The sequence below is a fragment of the Lepidochelys kempii genome, chromosome 10, assembly GCF_965140265.1.
Source record: "Lepidochelys kempii isolate rLepKem1 chromosome 10, rLepKem1.hap2, whole genome shotgun sequence".
NCBI lineage: Eukaryota > Metazoa > Chordata > Testudines > Cheloniidae > Lepidochelys > Lepidochelys kempii.
The window spans coordinates 79,365,254-79,386,413 of record NC_133265.1 but is presented as its reverse complement, the minus strand read 5'-3'; the positions used below and the strand labels follow the sequence as shown (position 1 = coordinate 79,386,413).

General features: G+C 43.6%; 1 protein-coding gene across 15 annotated transcripts in view; it reads left to right on the top strand.

Moving 5' to 3' along the window:
• The window catches only part of MEGF11 (multiple EGF like domains 11), a 387,570-nt gene that overhangs the window by 242,514 nt on the left and 123,896 nt on the right, over nt 1–21,160 (top strand). For all 15 annotated transcript variants that reach the window (XR_012154103.1, XR_012154102.1, XM_073304382.1 and 12 more), the window contains 3 exons: nt 9,083–9,329; nt 11,353–11,473; nt 17,706–17,842. Coding sequence is in view for 13 of the 15 variants with exons in the window: in XM_073304382.1 (XP_073160483.1) it covers nt 9,083–9,329; nt 11,353–11,473; nt 17,706–17,842 (505 nt within the window). In the remaining 2 variants the exon portion in view is untranslated. The remainder of the gene's footprint in view (nt 1–9,082; nt 9,330–11,352; nt 11,474–17,705; nt 17,843–21,160) is intronic.

Sequence of the window (21,160 nt, the reverse complement as noted above, 5' to 3'; positions counted from 1 at the left end):
CTTCTGGGCACTTCCCTTTCTCTGGAGGCGATAGGCATTGTCAGGACAGGAGTGTATTCCTAACAGCCCAATAGCACCTTCTTTCAATGTGCCTAGTTTGGAATGTGAAGATGTGACCTTTCCCAGCTTATGGCTGCTTCTGTTGCTTAGCCAAAAGCCTTAGCCTAAGAACAGGACCTCAGACTGTCACAGTAAGAGAAGGACCTTACACTGGCAGACAGTGATTTTGATTCTTTCTTTTATACATCTATAACTAGCTAAGTGGTAAGAATACACCTAAATTCTTAGAGTATAGGCCTTTACAGGCAGGCCTGAATATCTATATCCTAACACATGCAAAAGTTAGGAAATGCCAGAATGTGGAAAAAATTGTCTGTGATCATGTGATTAAAGACTGCATCATCATGCATACACGAAAGGGGTTTGAATTAAGGTTGCACAGGGGTTTGAATTGAATTATGTTATAACTTTCTCTGCTAGTCTGAAGAGCCCATTATCAACTTTAATTCTGGCACATCCTAACATTTGAGTGCTGGGCTTTGAAACCTTAATTCTTTTATGATAGTTTTTTTGGGTGTAATATCATAGCTTTTTTAAAAACTGAAAGAAACAGATATTCCATCATGTGGGAAACAAATTGACATCCACATGAGTCATCAACATGATTGGAATCTTTAGCTCCAGAGACCTCTGCCACTTGGGCGAATGAACTAATAGAAAGTTGTCATCCTCTATGTGGACCAGTCACTATAGTGGGATGAGAGACACAGTTGCCCCGGGCTGCCAGGAGGAAGGAAAATTGCAAGGAAAGTCCTTTTAAGTCTCTGAAGTCCTTGACTACAGCATGCAGAGTTCAGGCAGTATTTTAGGAGAACCCGTTGCCAAACTATAACAAATGTATACTGAGCACAAGCAAACTACAATTTTTAAAGGTTTAAAACTGGGTCAAATTTGGGTGGATTTTCACTGGGATTACTTAAAGCATATCAGTGACATCCGGGCAACTCCCTGCTAAATCTCAAGCCCTTTCTCCAAAGCACAGAGGTGCTAGAGCTCCTCAGCAAAAGTTGTAAGACTTTTTTAACATGAGCAAAATAGTATATTTTCCCAGGCTTTCATCCTCTGAAACAGCAGAATCATTTCAGTTGAAATTATCCAAAAAAATTCATCCTGAGGCAGACACCTGGCATGGGAAATTTTAGGCTGAAGTGTTAAATTATGGCAGTGTTATAAACAAATGAAATCAGGGTCTTATAGTGGAAAGTGATGGAGACTCTTAACTATAGGCAGTGGTACCAGTTCTGCCTATAATTCGTAGGTCCATAGATTCCAAGGCCAGAAGGGACTATTGTGATCACGTAGTCTGACCTCCTGTGTAACATGGCCCATAGAATTTCCCCAAAATAATTCCTAGAGCACATCTCTTAGAAAAACATCCAATTTTGATCTCAAAATTTCCAGTAATGGAGAAATCACCATGACCCCTTGGAAATTGTTCCAGTGGTTATTTGCCCTCACCATTAAATATTTATGCCTTATTTCCAGTCTGAATTTGTCTAGCTTCAACTCCCAGCCATTGAATTATGTTATACCTTTCTCTGCTAGTCTGAAGAGCCCATTATCAAGTATTTATTTCCCATGTAGATAATTATAAACTGTAATCAAGTCACCCTTTAACCTTCTCTTTGTTTAAGAGAAATAGATTGAGCTCCTTTAGTCTCCAGCTTTAAGGCTTGTATTCTAATCCTTTAATCATTCTCATGGCTCTCTGAACCCTCTGTAATTTATCAAAAAGAACAGGAGGACTTGTGGCACCTTAGAGACAAACCAATTTATTTGAGCATAAGCTTTCGTGAGCTACAGCTCACTTCATCAGATGCATACTGTGTTTTCCAGTAGTGGTTGCACCAGTGCCAAATACAGAGGTAAAATAAATAATCTCTCTGGTCCTACTTGAGATTACCCTGTTTATGCATCCCAGGATTGCATTCGCGCTTTTGTCCACCATGTCTGGGAGCTCATGTGCAGCTGATTAACAACCACAACCCCCAAATCTTTTTGCGGGTCACTGTTTTCCAGAAAAGAGGCCCCCACTTTACTAAACAATCTAGACCATCCTCTTCATTATTTACCACTCCTCCAATTTATGCATCATCTCCAAACTTTCAGTGATGATTTTTTGTTTTCTTCCAGGTCATTCATAAAAATGATAAATAGCATAGGGCCAAGAACTGATCGCTGCAGAACCCCACTAGAAACCCACCTGCTTGATGATGATTCCCCATTTACAGTTATATTTTTAGACCAATCAGTGGGCCAGCTTTGAATCCATATAATATGTGCCATGTTAATTTTATAGCAAATAGTAAAATTATTTTATTTTCTAGGTTTTTTTTAGTCAAAATGTTCTTAGGTATCAAGTCCAACACCTTACAGAAGTTAATTATGTCAACAACTGTTGCATTTACCAACCAATACCCTTCTGATAATCAAAGACAATCTTTGTAACAGTGTATTAAAATATAGCTTTTAATATCCCAATGTCCCAATATATCGTTTATCTACAGAAACTCAATGTGTTAACTTCTTTAATGGTTGTAATAGCTTTCTGTCCTGTAGGGATTAAGCAATGTCTCTCAACATGCAGTTTATCATCACTATCTTGATAGTGTTGGGAATAAGCAATTAAACCATTGTTTCAATAGTGCATCTTTATCCATCTGTATTCTCTAGAAATCTGACATTTAGACCTGGTTCTCCATTATTTTGCCATCGCATAGTTTTGATGTTTCTGCCCCTGAGCTTTTGTGCAAAATTCTTTGAAAGGGTCTTCTGAAGTTGTGATTATTTTGAGGACAGCTGTGATTTGTAAGGCAAGTGTAGGAAGCTGTTAGGATAAGCAGTCTTCTGGGTTTAGATTCAAGCAGATCAGAAAGAGATTTATATCCTGCTGGCTCTTTCCTTTAAAACAGATGTTGATGTGACTTTTAATGTTCATTAACATGAGGAATTAATAGAACTGGCCGGAGCCAAGTGCATGGTAGTGTGAACTGCCTTTGTGACCCCAAGGATTCCCCTTTCCTGCATTCTATTCCAGTCCTGGGCATCTCTTGCCAACTGTGCTAAATTGTGCCAAACTGAATGGTGTGGTTATAACATGGGTAAATGTCAGCTAGGTACAAGAATGTGACCAGAACATATTTTCACTCTTGACCCAGTACAGGATTTGCAAAGCTAGTGGATTATTTTAACTCTTTGCTTCTGGTATCCTGAAATGGGCTATTTTAGGTTTTACTGCTGTCTCTTCATGTTTGTTAGTGGCTTTGGGTCATATGTTCCAGACTCAGTGTCATATAGAGATGTGCAATCATGTCCTAACACAGAGTTAAAGACAAATATAGAACTAAATTCAGCACTAATTATACCCATGTAGTCCTATTAACTACAGTAATGTTGCAGGTGTACAGTTATATTAAGGGCAGAAACTCTTTGTGGTTTCAAAAAAATGCATTAAATAACTCATGATAATCCTGCTTTACGGGCACCTTCTCATCTCAGATTCAGGTCGTTTTGTTTGATTTGTTATATATCCTCTTAACAAGGCTAGTGTTTTATTTAAACATTCCCAATTGAATTTAGAAGTATTCCAGAATAGTGGTAATTGGCTAAAATCTGCTCTTGGTTACCCTGGTGTTAATCTGGAGTACATTCCTTGCAAGTAATGGAGTAACTCCAGATTGACATCAGCATAACTGACATCCGAATTTGGCCCTTTTTTCTTACACTGAGATAAGGATACCTACGTTACTTTTCTCTGCTTTATCTCTGATAGCATGTCGATAAGATTCTGTTGATTGTCCGCACATAGGATATGAATATGGTGACTATATAAAAAAAACTAGACCCCGCCATGCATATAAGATTATGATAGAGCTCAAATAATCACAGCCCTTCACAGTGCGGGTCGTGCTGCTGGTGCTATATAGGGTGTCTTTTTCATATGAATAGTGTATCTAGAGTGTGATGGAAATGCACCACAAGGGCACTAATAACGGTCTCTCATTGGCATAAGTCGTTTGATGAGTGGCATAGTTTCCTTGGAACTCATTTTATTTATCCGCTCAATTTTTAGACCTCTCTGTTTGCTTCATCTTTGTCCAACTTGTGCTGCCATGCTAAATTCTCAGTAGATCTACTCATCCTGAACACAGTGGCTCAGTAATCATGCATGGAGGAGAATACAGTTGTTCCGGGTGAATGGGTTTCTCAAACATGTCCCTGTTGGGTGTGTATTGTGAAACTAAACTGACAGTGGAAGAACAGAATTTGGTGATATGATAATACATGCCAGAGTAGCTCTCAGAGCCCAGTGCACGATATAATTAGCATGCACTTTCACTAGGCCTGATATTTTATATTATATTAGAACCGTGTGTTTTGCAGAGGCATGACTTGCTCACCTGGAGATTTATAATGTGCAGACATCTCTGATTACACTTATGCACCCCACCTCGTCCTTTACGTAGCTATTTACCCTTTTATTGTTGGCAATTAGTCTATGGTGGTATCTCTGCGAGAGAGGAAGTGAGTGAATACATTTGCCAAGGAATGTTGGCACATGACCTGCAATATGGCTGCTCTCATTAATACAGCCTTTCCCTGGAGAGTGCTATACATTTCACATCTCTCTCTCTCTCACTCACACTCACACACACACTCTCTCACACACACACACACGCATACCCCTCCCTGACATCACCGCTCCCAGTTGGCTCTCTTATTGATGTTGCGGTTCCAGTCTCTACATCATTTTGACATTTTAAATAGCGTTTAGAGTATAGCTTCTGTGTAAGCTTCAATTATTCTCCTACTCTCGTGTTGTTGCTATTATTATTTGTCTATTACAGTAGAGCCTAGAGCAGTGGTTCTCAACCTGTTTACCATTATAAGCCACGTAGGCAGCATTCTGTGTGTTATGTGGGCTGCATTCATGCTATATATATACTACCTCTAAAGCCCTGAGATGTCACATGGGCTGCAGCTGTGAGTTGATTGGACCACAAGCAGCCTGCAGGTTGAGAACCACTGGCCTAGAGGCTCCATCAGGACCAGGGCTAAACTGTGCCAGGCCTACACGATGTTTGACAGAAAGATTTAAAAATGACAGCTCTCTGCCCCAACGATCTTACAGCCCAGAGGCTTAAGTCCGTGCGATGCTGAGTGCTCTGAACTCCATCATCCTCACCTGGGATTGAGTCCACGCAATGGGAGGTGAGGCCATTTACACTGGTTTCACAGATATCCGAATCTGGAGCCACTATTGGGACATAAATTAGGATTTCACACACTAAATTCCATGGGAAAAGGTTATTTTTTGGTTAAGGTTTCATCTGCTTCTAGTGTTTTATTCTCCAACTTGAACTGCTAGACCCTGATCCTGAAACCACTTACACAGATGAATAATTTTACACACATGGGTAGTCATGGTAAGCACAGTGGAACTACTCAGACGTAAATATTTGCAGGATCTAGGCTTTAGTATATAAGCTCTTTGGGGGAAAGACTGTATCTTTGCATTTGTCTGTATAGTGCTTAGCACAATGGGGGTCCTGGAAACTATTGCAATATAAATATTATATAATATAAAATAAAGTTCCACGGCTAGATTCTGCTTTCAGACATAGAGGTGAAAATCCGGGGTGACCCAATGTAAGTCTTTTATATTGATGTCCCTGGAACCAGAATCTGGCCCACAAACCCCAATTTTTATTTTTATTTTACAATGATCCATCTAGCAACGACACAGTTTGTCACAACGGTCTATGGCTTTAAGTGAGGAGTAAACAACAGGAATGGATACAATTCTGAGCGAGAAAGATCCAACTTTCATGTTAAATTGCTCAGACATTGAACCTGGAGGAGATGGAGGTAATGAAAATACAAAATGCTTTGTATAAAATCCCCACGACACTTCTGAATACAATAAGCTGATACTCCTCTAACACTCATTTTTCAACAGCACAGTGGTACTGTGTTCACCTGCTTTACCTCTGTTATAGGCCTTCATCCAGCTCTCACTGAAGTTAGTGGAAAGACTCCTAGGCATTATCTAGACCAGGGGTGGCCAACCTCTGGCTCCGGAGCCACATGCGGCTCTTCAGTGGTTAATATGCGGCTCTTTGTAGAGGCACCGATTCTGGGGCTGGAGCTACAGGCGCCAACTTTCCAATGGGCCGGGGGATGCTCACTGCTGAACCTCTGGCTCTGCCCCTTCCACCCCTTCTCGCCCCCTCCCCTGAGCCTGCCGTGTCCTCGCTCCTCCCCCTCTGCCCTAGAGCCTCCTGCATGCCAGGAAACAGCTGATCAGGAGGTGCAGGGTGGGAGGGGGAGGCGCAGCTCGACGAGGCTGCCGCTGGGCTGGCGGTGCTGGGAACGGGGAGGGTGGGAGAGGGAGCTGATGGGGTGCTGCTGATGTATTACTATGGCTCTTTGGCAATGTACATTGATAAATTCTGGCTCCTTCTCAGGCTCAGGTTGGCCACCCCTGATCTATACATGAAAATTATTCTTTTCTGACAAGAGGCATCACCACTGGGGTGAACAGTGCTAAATGTAACCATAGGGATGGAACCAGAGACCTCTGGATCTAGACTTATGAACCTTTATTGCTTGAGATATAGGATTAGGTTTGCAAACTCAGAGGTAAGTAGTGGACTCATAAATGTCAGTACATGTTCTAGCCACTAGAGAGGGACAGAGAGTTACTAACTATAGGTTAACCGTGTACTTTTTCAGAAATTGTGATTCAAACCTGCCTGTAGTTTCTGTAAAGTAGAAGAGGCTCCATCAACTTCAGCTGGAGTTGGATCTGGTCCCTGGGGCACTCTGAATGAGAAACAAATCTGGCCCCATCTTTTTTTTTTTCTCCTCAGTGTTTTCCATGTGGAGTCTGCTGCCTTTTAAATCCTTATTTGTAGGTCTTCTTTTAAATACCTCCCAGTGAAATTCACATTCTCAATATCTGTTGTGTGCCAAGCTGTTTTATTTAATAGCAAGTTAAAACATTTTGGCTGGCTACCTTGAGCTAGGCATACCGAGTGGTGTAACGTGTGAGCACTGAGGCATTGTGTTTAAAAGCCTTTGGAAAATCCATTCAATGGCCAGCCAGTTTCCCACCCACTACAGGCCGGTTTTACTATCCGAATTTATTTAAATGTTACAGCCAGTCAGAGGAGTTGCTGCTCCTTCCTGGTGCACCCTGATCTTCCTTGTGAATAAAAACACCTGGGCATATTTAGTCTTGAGAGAAGAAGACTGAGCGGGGACCTGAGAATCTTCACATATGTGAAGGGCTGTTATAAAAAGGATCAGTTGTTCTCTGTGTCTACTGAAGGTAGGACAAGAAGTAACAGGCTTAATACACAGCAAGGGAGATTTAGATTAAGTGTTAGAAAAAACTCTCTTAACTATAAATTTAACACTGGAATAGGTTTCCAAGGGAGATTGGGGAATCCCCGTCTTCGGAAGTTTTTAAGAACAGGTTTGGTCTAGGTCAGTGGTTCTCAAACTAGGGCCGCCGCTTGTTCAGGGAAAGCCCCTGGCAAGCCGGGCCGGTTTGTTTACCTGCCGCGTCCGCAGGTTCGGCCAATCGTGGCTCCCACTGGCCGCGGTTCACCGCTCCAGGCCAACGGGGACTGCAGGAAGGGCAGCCAGCACATCCCTCGGCCTGCGCCGCTTCCCACAGCCCCCATTGGCTTGGAGCAGCGAACTGCGGCCAGTGGGAGCCGTGATCGGCCAAACCTGTGGTGAAGTGAGCTGTAGCTCACGAAAGCTCATGCTCAAATAAATTGGTTAGTCTCTAAGGTGCCACAAGTACTCCTTTTCTTTTTGCGAATACAGACTAACACGGCTGTTCCTCTGAAACCTGTATAAACATAGACACTTTCCCTGCCCCTCCAGCTTACATACAATACTTTTCTTAATGCTTCACGAGATTCTCACTCTCACACACTCGCTCTCTCGCACTCTCTCTCTCGATAATACTTAGTCCTGCCTTGAATGCAGGGGACTGCACTAGATGATCTCTCGACGTCCCTTCCAGTTCTGTGATTCTAATTCAATACATGTGAACAGAGAGATTTGTATTCTCAGACCATTTTACACTGCTACCTGCAACTTTGGTAAGCATCGTCCCTGTTGTACACCTAAGGGAACTGAGTCAGAGCAATAAAGTGACTTGCACAAGGCAGAGCGAGAATTAGGCCAAAGTTCCTCACGCCCTGTCCTGTGCTCAGGTCGCTAGGCCATGCACGTCTCTCCATGCAGCATGTAGGTGTATAGTCAATGAGATAAATTTGTGCCTGGAACAGGTAGCTCTACCTCTTTTTGAAGCCAGTGGAGTTGTGCCTTCTCCCAGGTTGATTTTGGCCTTTTATGCTTTTGTTCAATACAGGGTTTTCTTTTTAAAAAAAAATTGAAGATCAGCAGTGCTGGTTGAATAATGTATCTTCCTCTTCATCCTGGCTGAAGTTCCTCATTCCAAGCCACTAATACGCAACTTTCCAGAAACAAAAGGACAAAAAATTATCTATTTTTCGTGGGAGAGACTCCACCTCTGATGGAAGCTATTTGAAGAGTAGAGTAGACCTTGTGGTTTGTAGGACGAGTGGCTTTACATTTACATTTTGAAGTCTTGCAACAGCAGTACGAAGCATGTGTAGCTTGACTTCAGTGCAGCCAGGATTTCAGCCTATACCTCTAATTCCACCCTGGGTTTGCTCCTTCCAGCTTTCTCAGGCATACTGGGAGAGAGGCTATTAAAAGATTTAGGTTCTAATCCTGCAAAGCACTTAACAGTGTGCTTTTAATTTTAAGCCCAGGATTACTCCCGTGTGGTACTCATGTGCTAAAGTACCTTGCTGGACCAGGGCCTTAGTTAAACAAGCGTTAAGACCTTTGTGTAAGTGCCTGATGTTAACCATGCCTTTTTTCTATGCTTGCCAGACTAAGCATCAAAGGATGGAATGAGACTCTATGAATGCACTCACCTAATCAACTCAGTAAATGAACATGTCTCTTACAGGTTGTGATAGTGATCACTGGGGGCCGCATTGTAGCAACCGCTGCCAATGCCAGAATGAGGCTCTCTGCAACCCTATCACCGGAGCCTGTGTCTGTGCAGATGGGTACCAAGGATGGCGCTGTGAAGAGCTCTGTGACCCTGGGACTTACGGAAAGGGCTGCCAGTTTAAATGCCAGTGCCAAAATGGAGCAACCTGTGACCATAAAACAGGAGAATGTCATTGTGCTCCCGGATACGCAGGGGTATTGTAAGTTCAATGACAGGCATATTTTACTGCGCATCACTTAATAGCTTTGCTTGGACCCCTCTTAGTGCAGTGCATGTTTGATAAAATATACACAATCGATACATTATACTTTTTACTCTCTAGAAACCAGGTAACAGGATTTATGGGAGACCGAACAAAGGAGCACTGTTTATCACTGCTAATTACAGCTGTCAACACATGGAAATCAAATTTTAGTCTAAAGAGAGATTAAAAATTCAGGAGATTTACCTGTGAGTAAAATTACTGTAGCTGTGGTATGAATATGAGAATCAAACCATAGTACTGTACTTACAAGCAATCAGATATACATGTTTAGCGATCCAATGCAGTAGCAAATGGGACTCCTTTTCTCTGACTTCCAATATAACTGAGGAAGAATTAAAGATAACTCTATCGGCTTAGTATCTAGGGGGCAAATTTCTAGCTCTGTGACTCCCGTTAACTGTGACAAGAATCATGTAGCTAAATCTCCATATCCCACACTGAAAGTTTACGAGTTAGATTCACCAAATCTGCATATTAATTTTAGGGCAGCTGAGCAATAGCTTCTTGTTTAAAATTGCCAACAGTGTAATGTCAGTTCTCATTAGAGTTCTTGCAGTAGTTTCAGAAGTAATTATGCTTTTCAAAATTATTTAAAGGAAACAGGAGAATTTTCTGGGGGGAGAGGTGTTTTGTTCACTGAGGCCTACTTACGGCTTTTTGAAAATCTATGGCAAATGCCCTACCTTTTTTTTGTATGCAGGGTATTTGTAGCTGTGTCAGTCCCAGGATATTAGAGACAAAGTGGGTGAGGTAATACCTGTTATTGGATCAACTTCTGTTGGTGAGGGAGACAAGCTTTTGAGCTGCAAAGAGTTCTTCTTCAGTCCCATTGACACTGATGCAGACCTGAAGAAGAGCTCCTTGTGGCTCGAAAGCTTGTTTCTCTCACCAACAGAAGTTGGTCCAATAACCGATATTACCTCACCCACCTTGTCTTGCTCTCTTCTTGAAAAAATTTATTCATTTATTTATTTATTGGGGTAATCTAGCATTGCCTGTGGGCCAGTATGAAGGAAAGAATGCTTATGCCTAGATAGAAAATAAAGACTGTATTAACCTGTACCAATAAATTGTGTCCCTTTAAATATTTTACTATGTACCTGATTTCCTTACAATATTATGAACTCAATCTTATAAGCACTTACTACCAAAGGTTCTACTTACTGTTGAGTAATCCCGTCCACTCACAGCAGTAAAGTGTTTGCAGGATCAGCTACTAATATGTTGCATGAGCATCTCTATTTGGAGGAATAGTCTGTTTTTTGCTTGTGAGGAGCCTAATCTGTTAAAACTGGTAATCTGAGAAAGCAGCAGCCAAATGTGGTGAAAAGCACCCAGGTGCAGAGAGCTAGCACAGGCCTATTTGGGTCACTTCAGTATCATGAAAGCCATCCAGTCCTTGCATTGACCTCAGGAGGCATTGGATGACAATTTCAGGGCTCAGGTGGCCCTGTGCCTGCCCTCTGCACCGGGGGGGAATTACATTTGACATTTTGTAATAATTTTGGAAGAACAAAACACTTACTGTTTTTCAGCATTTTAATCCTGTTTTATTTTGTTTGATGCTTGTTTTATTGCTGCATCGCGTAATTAAGCTTTAAAGGCTGGATCCTGCAACCTGATGTGCATGAGTTGTCTTTACTCACGGGAGCAGTTCGGCTGAGGCTGGCGGGACTTCATGCGCGAGTAAAGAGTACACACGTGAACTAGGCTTGCAGGACTGGCTCCTCAGAACACAAACACAGCATCTTGTAGGAACTTAAATGTTGGAAATTTTGGTTAATTAATTTTTTCTATTGACATTGCCCATTGAAACTCACTGAGCCACTGATGATTTGCCTAAGAGCTCCCATGAGGCTGTGTGGTGTGGATTTGACCGTTTCTTGTTAATGTTTGCTTTTAAAGTGATCACTTGTGTTTTGTTCCCCCCACCCCACCCCACTTGCCCCCCGCCAAGCTGTGAAGAGCACTGCCCTCCAGGCAGTCATGGAGCTCAGTGTGAATTGCGCTGCCCATGCCAGAATGGGGGAGTCTGTCACCATATCACCGGCGAGTGCTCTTGTCCGCCTGGATGGATGGTATGTAACAAGTTACGACTCGCTACACCTGTAGATCTTTGCTTATATTTACTTTGAAAGTACATTATCATTTACTTACTCACCATCGATACCTTGGGCTCCCTCTGTCTGCTCTTGGTATCCACCTGCTGTCTCTTGTCCTATGCTTTGACTGTAAACATGTTGCAGGGGGGCCCGTCTTTTCCGTATGTTCACGTACAGCACTTACCGCAGTGGGGCCCCAAGGCACTGCTGCGGTGCAGTGAACACATAAGAGACTGTGACTAGCCTCAATGCACCTGTACTGGGGAGTGAGGAGGAATAAGGTTCCTCCACCCCCCTATGGATCCTCCCCACGTCATGGCTGAACGTGGGGAGAGCAGTGGCAGCATGCTCTATGCGGCTTCCTGAGCAGCTGGGTCTGGAATGGGCAGAGAGGGGTAAGGAGCAGGCAGAAGCTTGGCTCCCCCCCACTCAAGTGCTGAGCAGCCTCTGTGAGTTACAATTCCTCCTTGCGCCTTCTCTTGGGGTAGTGCAGCTACCTGCAACCCTTACGGAGAATGCTGAGCAAATGCCGAACGCTGTGGTGTTTTCATAACAGGAGAGGGAGAAGGTGGGAGAACAGCCGTGGCTCTGAAAGGCAACACTACAGAGAATAGGCACAGCATCGCGGGGCCACGGAGATAGGGTCAGTGCTACCGTCCTTACTCAGGCATAATTCCCATTGATTTTAATAGGAGTTTTGCCTGCGTGAAACAGTTGGCCCCGAGAGAGCAAATTACCCTCCGCTTTCATTTTGTGTCAAGAAAGCAAGACCAAACATTTTAAAAATCCTTAACTTTATCAATAATGTGATAATTAACTCTCTACGGATTTGTCAGATCTCCCAGGCCTGCACACCGTTCAACTGCGCTTCGTTACCTGGCACTTTGCCAGTATTAGCAATTAGTTTCTTGGCAGTCCTGCCGGAATTGAATGGAAAACAATGCCTGTGATTTTTCGAATTCCTGGTACGCTATAAAGATCATCACACATTACAATTTGATGAGGACCTAATTCCACCTGGGAAGTGCGGGAGTGAGAGAGGACTTTGTATTCCTCTAGCTCTTTAAAATACCTCCACGTGCGCGCTCGGAAGAGGGAGAATTGTACCGCATATCCTGTGTATGGAATGATAAATGTAGAGTTGGGCGCTCAGTTCCTTCCTCTGATACACAAATAAGCATCTTCCATTGCCCAGAATGATGTCCAGGTGCCGCTTCCTTGTTTTTCTAGGTGCACCGTTATGCTATGACAAATAGCCCGGTCCTTAACGGTGTCCTCATTGTCAGCAATCACAAGCTTGCAGGGGAACAGAACTTGTGTTTGGATCCAAACACTGAAATATAGTGATCTAAATGTCTCTGTGGTGTAACTCTATTGAAGTCAGCGGAATTAAACCAGGGATGGATTTGATTCAAGAGATTTTTTTCACCCCCTCTCCCAGTAATAGGAATCTGCCAACAGACTGAGTGCAAAATCATTGCCGGTGTAAAACAGTGCACCTTCACTGATTTCAGTGGGATTGAACCAGCTTACGCCACAAGGAATTTGGCCCCAAAGAGGTTTAAAAAAGCCTCGTTGCCTGGAAGATAAACTTTGGTTTGCAAGAGAGTTGAATTAGCTTGTCAAAGACACTTTGATCATGGTGCTAGGGCCAGATAAGATATTTTCCTCAAGATTCTGGTGGCAGGTTGTAAGCTATCACAGGAGGATAGAGATGCATGAGCAAACCATCCCTTCACAGACTTTTCAACATAAGCCTTTCTCTATGTTAAGAACTCCAAGTGGATCTCTCTCATAAGACACTCATTGCCAAAGTGAGTGGTGACACAGTGATGACTCGAAGCTGGTCCAAAAAAACCCAGCAGTGTTCATACAGGGTAAGTCACCCTCATTTGGCATTCAGTGGGTGAGCAAAAGACCGTTCCTCCCTGAGGGGTGCGTAGCTAACAGATGAAGCAGGCAACCCCATTGTTTTCCTCAGGCTGGCAGGCGGTGCTGCCACACTGCAGTTCCCCGATAGTTGATTAGTAAAAAGAAATGAGCATCAGTATGTCATCCAGAGATTTTTTTTTTCCTGCCACTAGTGCTCCTCTAATATTTGTATTTCACATACCAGCGTTTTTGAGAATCTAAATTGTCTTACTGGACTCCTCCTTTTCTGCTGTCTGGGCAGGAGACCTTTTCTCGCGGAGTGGAAATGTCACTAAAGAAAAACAAGAATGTAAAGGAAGACCAGAAAGTTTTAGAAGTCTTTTAAGGTGCAAAGTGGGCCCTAAAGCAGAGCGCTACACCAATGATACTGCTGAGCTGGTGCAGCTATTCGTTCTGTCCCATTTGCGCTGTGCAACTTGAAGCTTAGAATTTTCTCTGCAATACTCAGTGGCCCAGAGGGACTTTCCTGACAACTGTTGTTGGCTGCTTAGTCTCCAGAGAAAAACCTGGAGTTAACAATTGATGTGTTTGAACTGAGCATAACTAAAAATTGAAGTGAGAGATCAAGTATTCTGGGGGAAGAAACTGAAATGATAAGAAGAAGAATTCAGCTTGTAAATGTTGGGATTTTAAATTTAAAGGGACTCTCCAGGGTTTTCATGAAAGGCTGAAAATCCAATGCCTAGAGAAAAAGCAACTAATTCCTTTCTCTTGCTGGAGTTTTAACTCCTGGCACGTGCCGTGGTTTGTGCAGCCAGACACAGGTGGGCAATAAATGGGCAGGAGAGATGGGGCTGCTAAATTGTGTTCATTTTCTTTTATACTATTGATAGTCTTTCTCTGACAACTGGATGTTTACTTGCAGAGGATACTTCAGACTGTCTCTGTGTGTGTGTGTGTGTGTACTGGAGTTACACTGCACGTGTGAGAGAGAGAATTCTCCTTGGATTTATACGACTGTAAATTTACTCCAATTTTATAGTTCCTGGGACCTGCCACTACTCCCCCACTGCACTTTCTGTCCTCTCCTGGGCTGCAGACCATGGGAGTTATTAATGACAGCTTTGCTTCCTTAGGAGCTGTGGTAGCTGGGGGACTAGGCACCAAATTGAAAGGGTAAAAGTGGCCTAGAGAGGTAGTCTCTGATTTCCCCTAGGATCTGCCTCCCTTAGAGGCTGTTTCTTCTACCCCTCAAGCTGCTTTGTAAAACCCTTTCCTGTGAAGGGGGAATCCGACAGAAATACAGTGAGTTACAATAACTCAAAGTTTTATGTTGAGTATTTATTTCCCCATGTTTTTTTCACCAGGACAGCATGCAGCCTATTGTATGAAGTATTACACTAGAAGAGTGGCTTCTAATGCTAAAATGTATTGGGCATTTTTCACTCCAGTGGATGTGGGTGTTGGTTGGTGGGTGCTTTCGCCTCCATCTCAGCCATGTGCAGGTTTCTTTTTGTTGTTGTGGTTTTTGTAAAATGAAATAAACGAAGGGGTGGGAATTTTTCTCTACTGCAAAATTGTGATAATGCTGGGAAACTGTATTAAAAGCAGAAGCCCAAGAGTTTGGGGTCTTAAAAAATAAACTTTGCTGATAAGATGCGTAAACCACAAGAAACTTTGGTCTGACATTTGATCTTCCACAAAGGGGCGTTTTATATCCTCTTAGCACACATTAATGCAAAAAATTATGCCTAAAGATTTGTTTGGCTCTTGGGGATAGATCTCAGAGTACTACTTTGTCATTGTTTGTTGATAAAAATCCTGTTCTTTTTGAGACATGAAGTGAAAATGCATTTATCCAGATGCCTGGATGCCTGCATTTCCAAATATATAGTATTGCTTATTACTCAAGCCTGGAGAGACATGTTTGTTACAGCGGAATCTGACTGGTCTTGAATTGAGGCCAAAATGTCTGTTTTCTAGCCAGGGAACCACCTATCACCAGGTTGAGAAAGACCTGAGGGATCTGGTTTATGGTTAGAGAGAGCGGGCAGTCTTTCCATTGGAGGTGTGTTGCTGTTACAGAACTTCCTAAGCTTTTGACATTGGGCCCCGGAAGAGGAGCTGAAACCAGGAATATCCTCATTTGTGATGCTCCATTTTTCGTTTTTGTGTAAGATTTATTCAATATGTGCTTTGTTCACAACTAGGAGCCCCTGGCACTTGGTTGGGGATATGAGACTTCACAGAGACACCCCCCCCCCGCCCAAAAAAACAAAAGTTCAAGGGAAATCCCCTCAGCTTTTCTGTCAAATGTTGTGTATTCAGGCAGTGACTCCAATACTTAAGGTCTCCCAGCACTTTCCACTGTAATACCCTGCCTCAGTTGCTTATAACTCTGTCCAACTTGAATGGTTTGGGCTGAAATTTTGCATGCTAGGTGTCTGCCTCAGGCTGAGGTTAAGGGAAAACCTGTTGTTTTGCCCATGTTAAAGTCTTACAACCTTTTAGTTGTGGAGCTCTGGTGCTTCCAGGCTGTGGAGCAGGGGGTTGAACTTTGGCAGGGACATCACCCTGGAGTGACAGATGTGCCTTTAACCATCCCTGGGGAAACCCACTCAAATTTGGCGAAGTTGTGAGCCTCTGAAAATCTCAGTTGGCACATGCTCAGTAGTGACTTATTAGCATTTGGCAGCTAGATTGTCCCAAGACGCAATCTACGCTGAGTATGTGCTATCCTAGGGCTACATGGGCGGATCAGGACTTTCACAGCAATTGCTCCTCCTGGCTGCCGGGAGGTTGTCATGGTACTGGGCCCTGGAACTGCGAGCAGGGAGGCTCTCTGTCCTCGGCTTTCAGCTCTTCTGCTGCTACTGCCCTGGCAGCATAGAGAAGGAGGGAGGAGAAGAAGGGGCTGGGAGGAGCAGAGGGATGGGGGACCAGGACATGGAGCCAAGGGGACGGGATTGGCACTGGGATGTGGAGGGCCAAAATGGGCCGTAGGTGGCGTATGAGCTTGCTGGTGGCCTGATGCCCCATGGTGAGTTTCACCCAGTGTGAACAGCCAGTTGTTTGTTGAGTTGTGATGGGAATAACTGACTGTTGTTATTAGGTTTAAAACTTCCAAGTGAAAAGGGGCTGCAGGAGCATATTTTAAATGAACATGTTTTAGTTTATAGGCCGATGGGGTTTGTACATGATGCTCGTCTGTCTGTGCTGGATAATGCTCAGCCAGTCTAAAGGCTGGGAGTAGGTGTGCAGAGATACACTGAAGTGGCAGGCTGAGGGCTGTCCATAAATTACAGAATGCATTAGGGGGTGAGGTGGGTCCTTAATTGTGTGCATTTGTCTCTGGGTATGTCTTCACTACCCGCCGGATTGGCGGGCAGCAATCGATCCAGCAGGGATCGATTTAGTGCATCTAGACTAGACACGATAAATCGATCCCCAAGCGCTCCGGTCGACTCCCGTACTTCAGCTCGGCGAGAGGTGTAGACAGAGTCAATGGAGAGGGGGGCAGCGGCAGCAGTCGACTCACCACGGTAAGTCGATCTAAGTACGTCGACTTCGGCTACGTTATTCACGTAGGCTGAAGTTCCGTATCTTAGATCAATTCCCCTGCTAGTGTAGACCAGGCCTCAGTATTACAGGAGGAGGGTGGATCTTGAAAATCACCAAAATACGTGGTACATCATTTATGGACAGCACCTTAAGTAGCCATTGCTTATGCAGGTTGATTCAGAGGGATCGTCCCCTGCAGAGGTCAAGGCTGGAGACTGCAGAGAAGGAAGTTGGGGCATGGCTCTATAGCCAGGCAGATGAACATCAGTGGGGAATCCAGTTATATCTCTGTGGATCTTGGTTTGTCCGTGCAGAGAGCTGCCAGGTAGATGTGCCTTACTTCACACGTTGGCATCAGTCTTGTCAGCAGGCCCCTATGTCATCACCCACATGGCAGCAGGGACGGAGCAGGGGTTTTGTTGCAGTTACTTCTCGTGGCCATCGGGCACCTGCGGTAGTGATGGGCCTAGGCAGCCAGGCGGCCTCTTTGCCACCTGTCTGGCAGCTGTCTACGCCCCCTGCTGGTTTGCAGCCAGCATAGTGCCCCGGGTTAGAGGAGGAGGCACCTCTGTCTCAGTGCCTTGCTGAAGGGGAGGTGAGGGGCCAGGGGAAGGGAGTAGGGTGAAACAGGAATCATGGAGCCGCCAGGGGTTGAAAGGCAAGACAGGCTGAAGCCAGGTGTAGCAAGACAGACAAAAAAATATACTAGCCACAAATAAAAGCTCAGAATGTTGCAACTCTTCACTGAAACCCTGCTCTTTCTGCACCTCCCTAGGGTTTTGTATGTGCAGAGCCATGCCCTTCCGGAACCTTTGGAATTAACTGCAGCCAGGATTGTTCATGCCATAACGGAGGACATTGTGATCATGTGACAGGAAAATGCCTGTGTACAGCTGGATATATGGGAGACAGGTAATAAAACCCATTGCTCTTCAATATTAATCTTAAACAATCTTGCTCTCTGGAGAACAGTGTGTTACATTTCTATTGCTGCAATTAGGTGCCTCTTCCTACAGAGGTTCAGGCTTTATAAATATGCCTTTGTTATTATTTTCAGTGGCAGTGCTCACTGTTTACTGTTAGTTTTCTTTTTTTTACTGTACTCTTTTAAAAATTTAATGGATTAAATTAAATTTAGATATTTACAGCGACAAATTTAATAGAAAGCATTACATGTTTACAAGATATGTAAATGAACCATATTTATACAAATTAATATCCTCAAGAGTAAGCAATGCAGCAGTTTAATATGTCCCTCCTTTCCAATCTGGGTTGCTGCAGTCTCTGACACCAGCAAAAAGTGATAAATCCTCAACATTTATAAACTAGAGGAGCAGCCTTAATATGATCAGAAAGGATTATATTGTTTTACAAGGCTGTCTTGGATTAAGCGACTTCATTGAAGTATATTCAGAGGGCCTGTACATCACTTAAGTCCATTTTAAGTGATAGCCCACTGAATTTTATCCCTAGTGTAGTGGTTCTCAAACAGGGGCATGTGGGGGACGCAGAGGTCTTCCAGGAGGTACATCAACTCATCTAGTATTTGCCGGGTTTTACAACAGGCTACATAAAAAGCACTAGCAAAGTTGTCACAAACTAAAATTTCATACAGACAATGACTTGTTTATACTGCTCTGTAGACTATACACTGAAATGTTAGCACAACATTTATATTCCAGTTGATTTATTTTATAGTTCTATGGTAAAAGTGAGAACATCAGCAATGTTTCAGTAATAATGAGCTGTGACACTTGTATTTTTGTGTCTGATTTTGTAAGCAAGCAGTTTTTAAGTGAGGTGTAACTTGGGGGTATGCAAGACAAATCAGATGTCTGAAAGAGGTACAGTAGTCTGGAAAGGTTGAGAGCCCCTGCCCTAGTGCATAAGGAAGTTTAGAGTTTGTTGGAGTGTCTTACTTCCTTTCGTCTTTATTTGTGTAACTGTCAGCTATTCAAAGGACACAAGCAAACCAGCCCTAAATGCTACACTTACATTTAGAAGGCCATTCTGCTGTGTCACAACCATGAGACTTCTGTTGAAATCACGTGTCTTCATATCACCGATGCCAGTATTTGCTTTGGGAAATATGTCAAATGGCAGCTGCAGCTAGGTAAAGCAGATGGAAGTAGAAGTCATTCTAGGGAACATAGCTTTAAGGAAAATCCCCAGTTATTACAGCAGCGCCCTTTACAAAGCTGGTGGTTGGGACCTCCATGGCACAAAGCCAGTGCCCCTTTAGTTTGGGGGAGCCTTTAAATGTCATGGCTAATCTTAGCTTTAACTTTCTTTTAATTATGGAGATAGCTTTCCAATGAAAAGTGATCGCCAGGGCTGAGTGTCTATCATGGTGATTGTGCCTGAAATCAGAAGCTCTTTGCATACTTAGCCTCAGCTACGAAGGACTGGTTTTGGGGCCTGTGCAGCCAATGGCTCTAGGGCCCCTGGTTTGCTAGTTGCAAGCCCTGGGTCTGTAGGAGACTCAACATTGCTAGAGCAGTCATGAGCTCCCAGCCAGCAGCCGACCTCTGGGCCAGTTCCTTCACTCTGTTCCCAGTACGGCCCCCAGCCACAAGGGGGGATGGTGCAGCAAAGGAGCCGGCTCCACTCCAGGGAGCTGGCATGAAGGGGTGAGAAATAAAGGGAACTGCTCCCCAACATGCACAGAGCGCATGCAGAAACAGTCCCTTGTGGATTTGGAAGAGGAGACAGCAAGCAGCGGGCAAAGGAAGAAGGGATCGAGTTTGCCCATGCTCTTGGCAGCAGCTCATAGAGCCAGGGAACGGAAAGGGGGGAGCCTAGCAATGCGGGGAGGGACAGAGGAGGGTGCACAGGTTGAGCTTTAGAGGGCTAGCAGTGTAGTATGGGATGGAGAGTGGGAGAAAAGTTGCAGGCCTCATGGGCGAAAAAGGAAATAGAAGGTCTTTGAAGTGTGTGTGTGTGTGTGTGTGTAAATAAGAAGGATGTGGCCCCTGGAAGGAGGTGGGATCTCAGAGGAAAGAGAGAGAGGAAATAATAGGGGCCAACTGGAAGTGTAACAATGGAAAATGGGCAAGCAAGGGGGATAGAAAGGTGTGAATATGGGCCCCAATCCAATCAAAGCTTCTAAGTAAGTAGGGCCTGATGGAACTGCTCAGATGCTTACATGATTTGCTGGACTGGGGGCTGTGAGGAGCAAAATAGACACGGAGGACAGAAGAAGGGGGGTCACAGGAAGTGAGAGTATCCCAAAGGGAAGCAGAGAATAGGAGAAGAATAAGAGGAAAGGAGATTCATCTGTTTTCAAAGCCAATATGCATAGACTTTCACACTCAACTTCTCTAGCAGCAAGAGTGGCTGGGAGCAGCCTGGCGATTCCCACCCCCTATTTAAGACTCCTCAGTTTAGATGAACCCTGCAAAGTTTTTGGGAAGCCCAAAAGAATTATCTTATCGGTGGGTAAAATCCTGTCCCCACTGAAGTCATTGAAGAGTTTTGCGATTGACTTCAGGGAGGACATTGTTTCATCTGTAAACGTTTGTTCTTAAGATGGGTACACTTTTTACCTCTTCTTAACTACAGCTAGTTAATGGTAAATCTCCCATTGACTTTAATGGCAGCAGGAGCAGGCTCAATATTTAACAAACCTAAATTATTTTACCTATTAATGCTGTGATTTCACTCAGCTGGGACAATAGGACAAACAAGTCAGATTCATTTTCGGGCTATAGTCCATTTTGCTTTCCAGGTCTCATATATTATCATAATGCTACAATATACATTGCAGCCGCAGCAGGGGAATATTGTTTCCAAACAAAACAGTATTTTCTTTGACATTCTTTTAAAATCAGGAGAATATTTCTGTTAATATTAGATATTGTAAAATCATTTTTACTAGATTTTGATTATCTGCCGATGTCTCTTTTTAATTGTTTGTAAATAGCAATATACTGTTTGGAGTCCTGTAAGATACATAATGACATATAGTTAGATAAATATTTTGTGGACTTAACAAAGACAAAAAAGCCTGTAGAAGTGTAATTTTCACTTTTTGTTCACTCCCTGCTTTCTGGGAAGTGGGACCACACTACTTACCTACAGCAAATTGACAAGCACTATTGATAGTCCCAGATAGCTTTGTGCTGAACTAAAATGACTTAAGTGCCCATGTAAATGTCTGTATTGTAAATTATTTGAATGGAATAATAGCAAAAGCACATCTGGATGCTGGAAATAAAAGTATGAAAATTC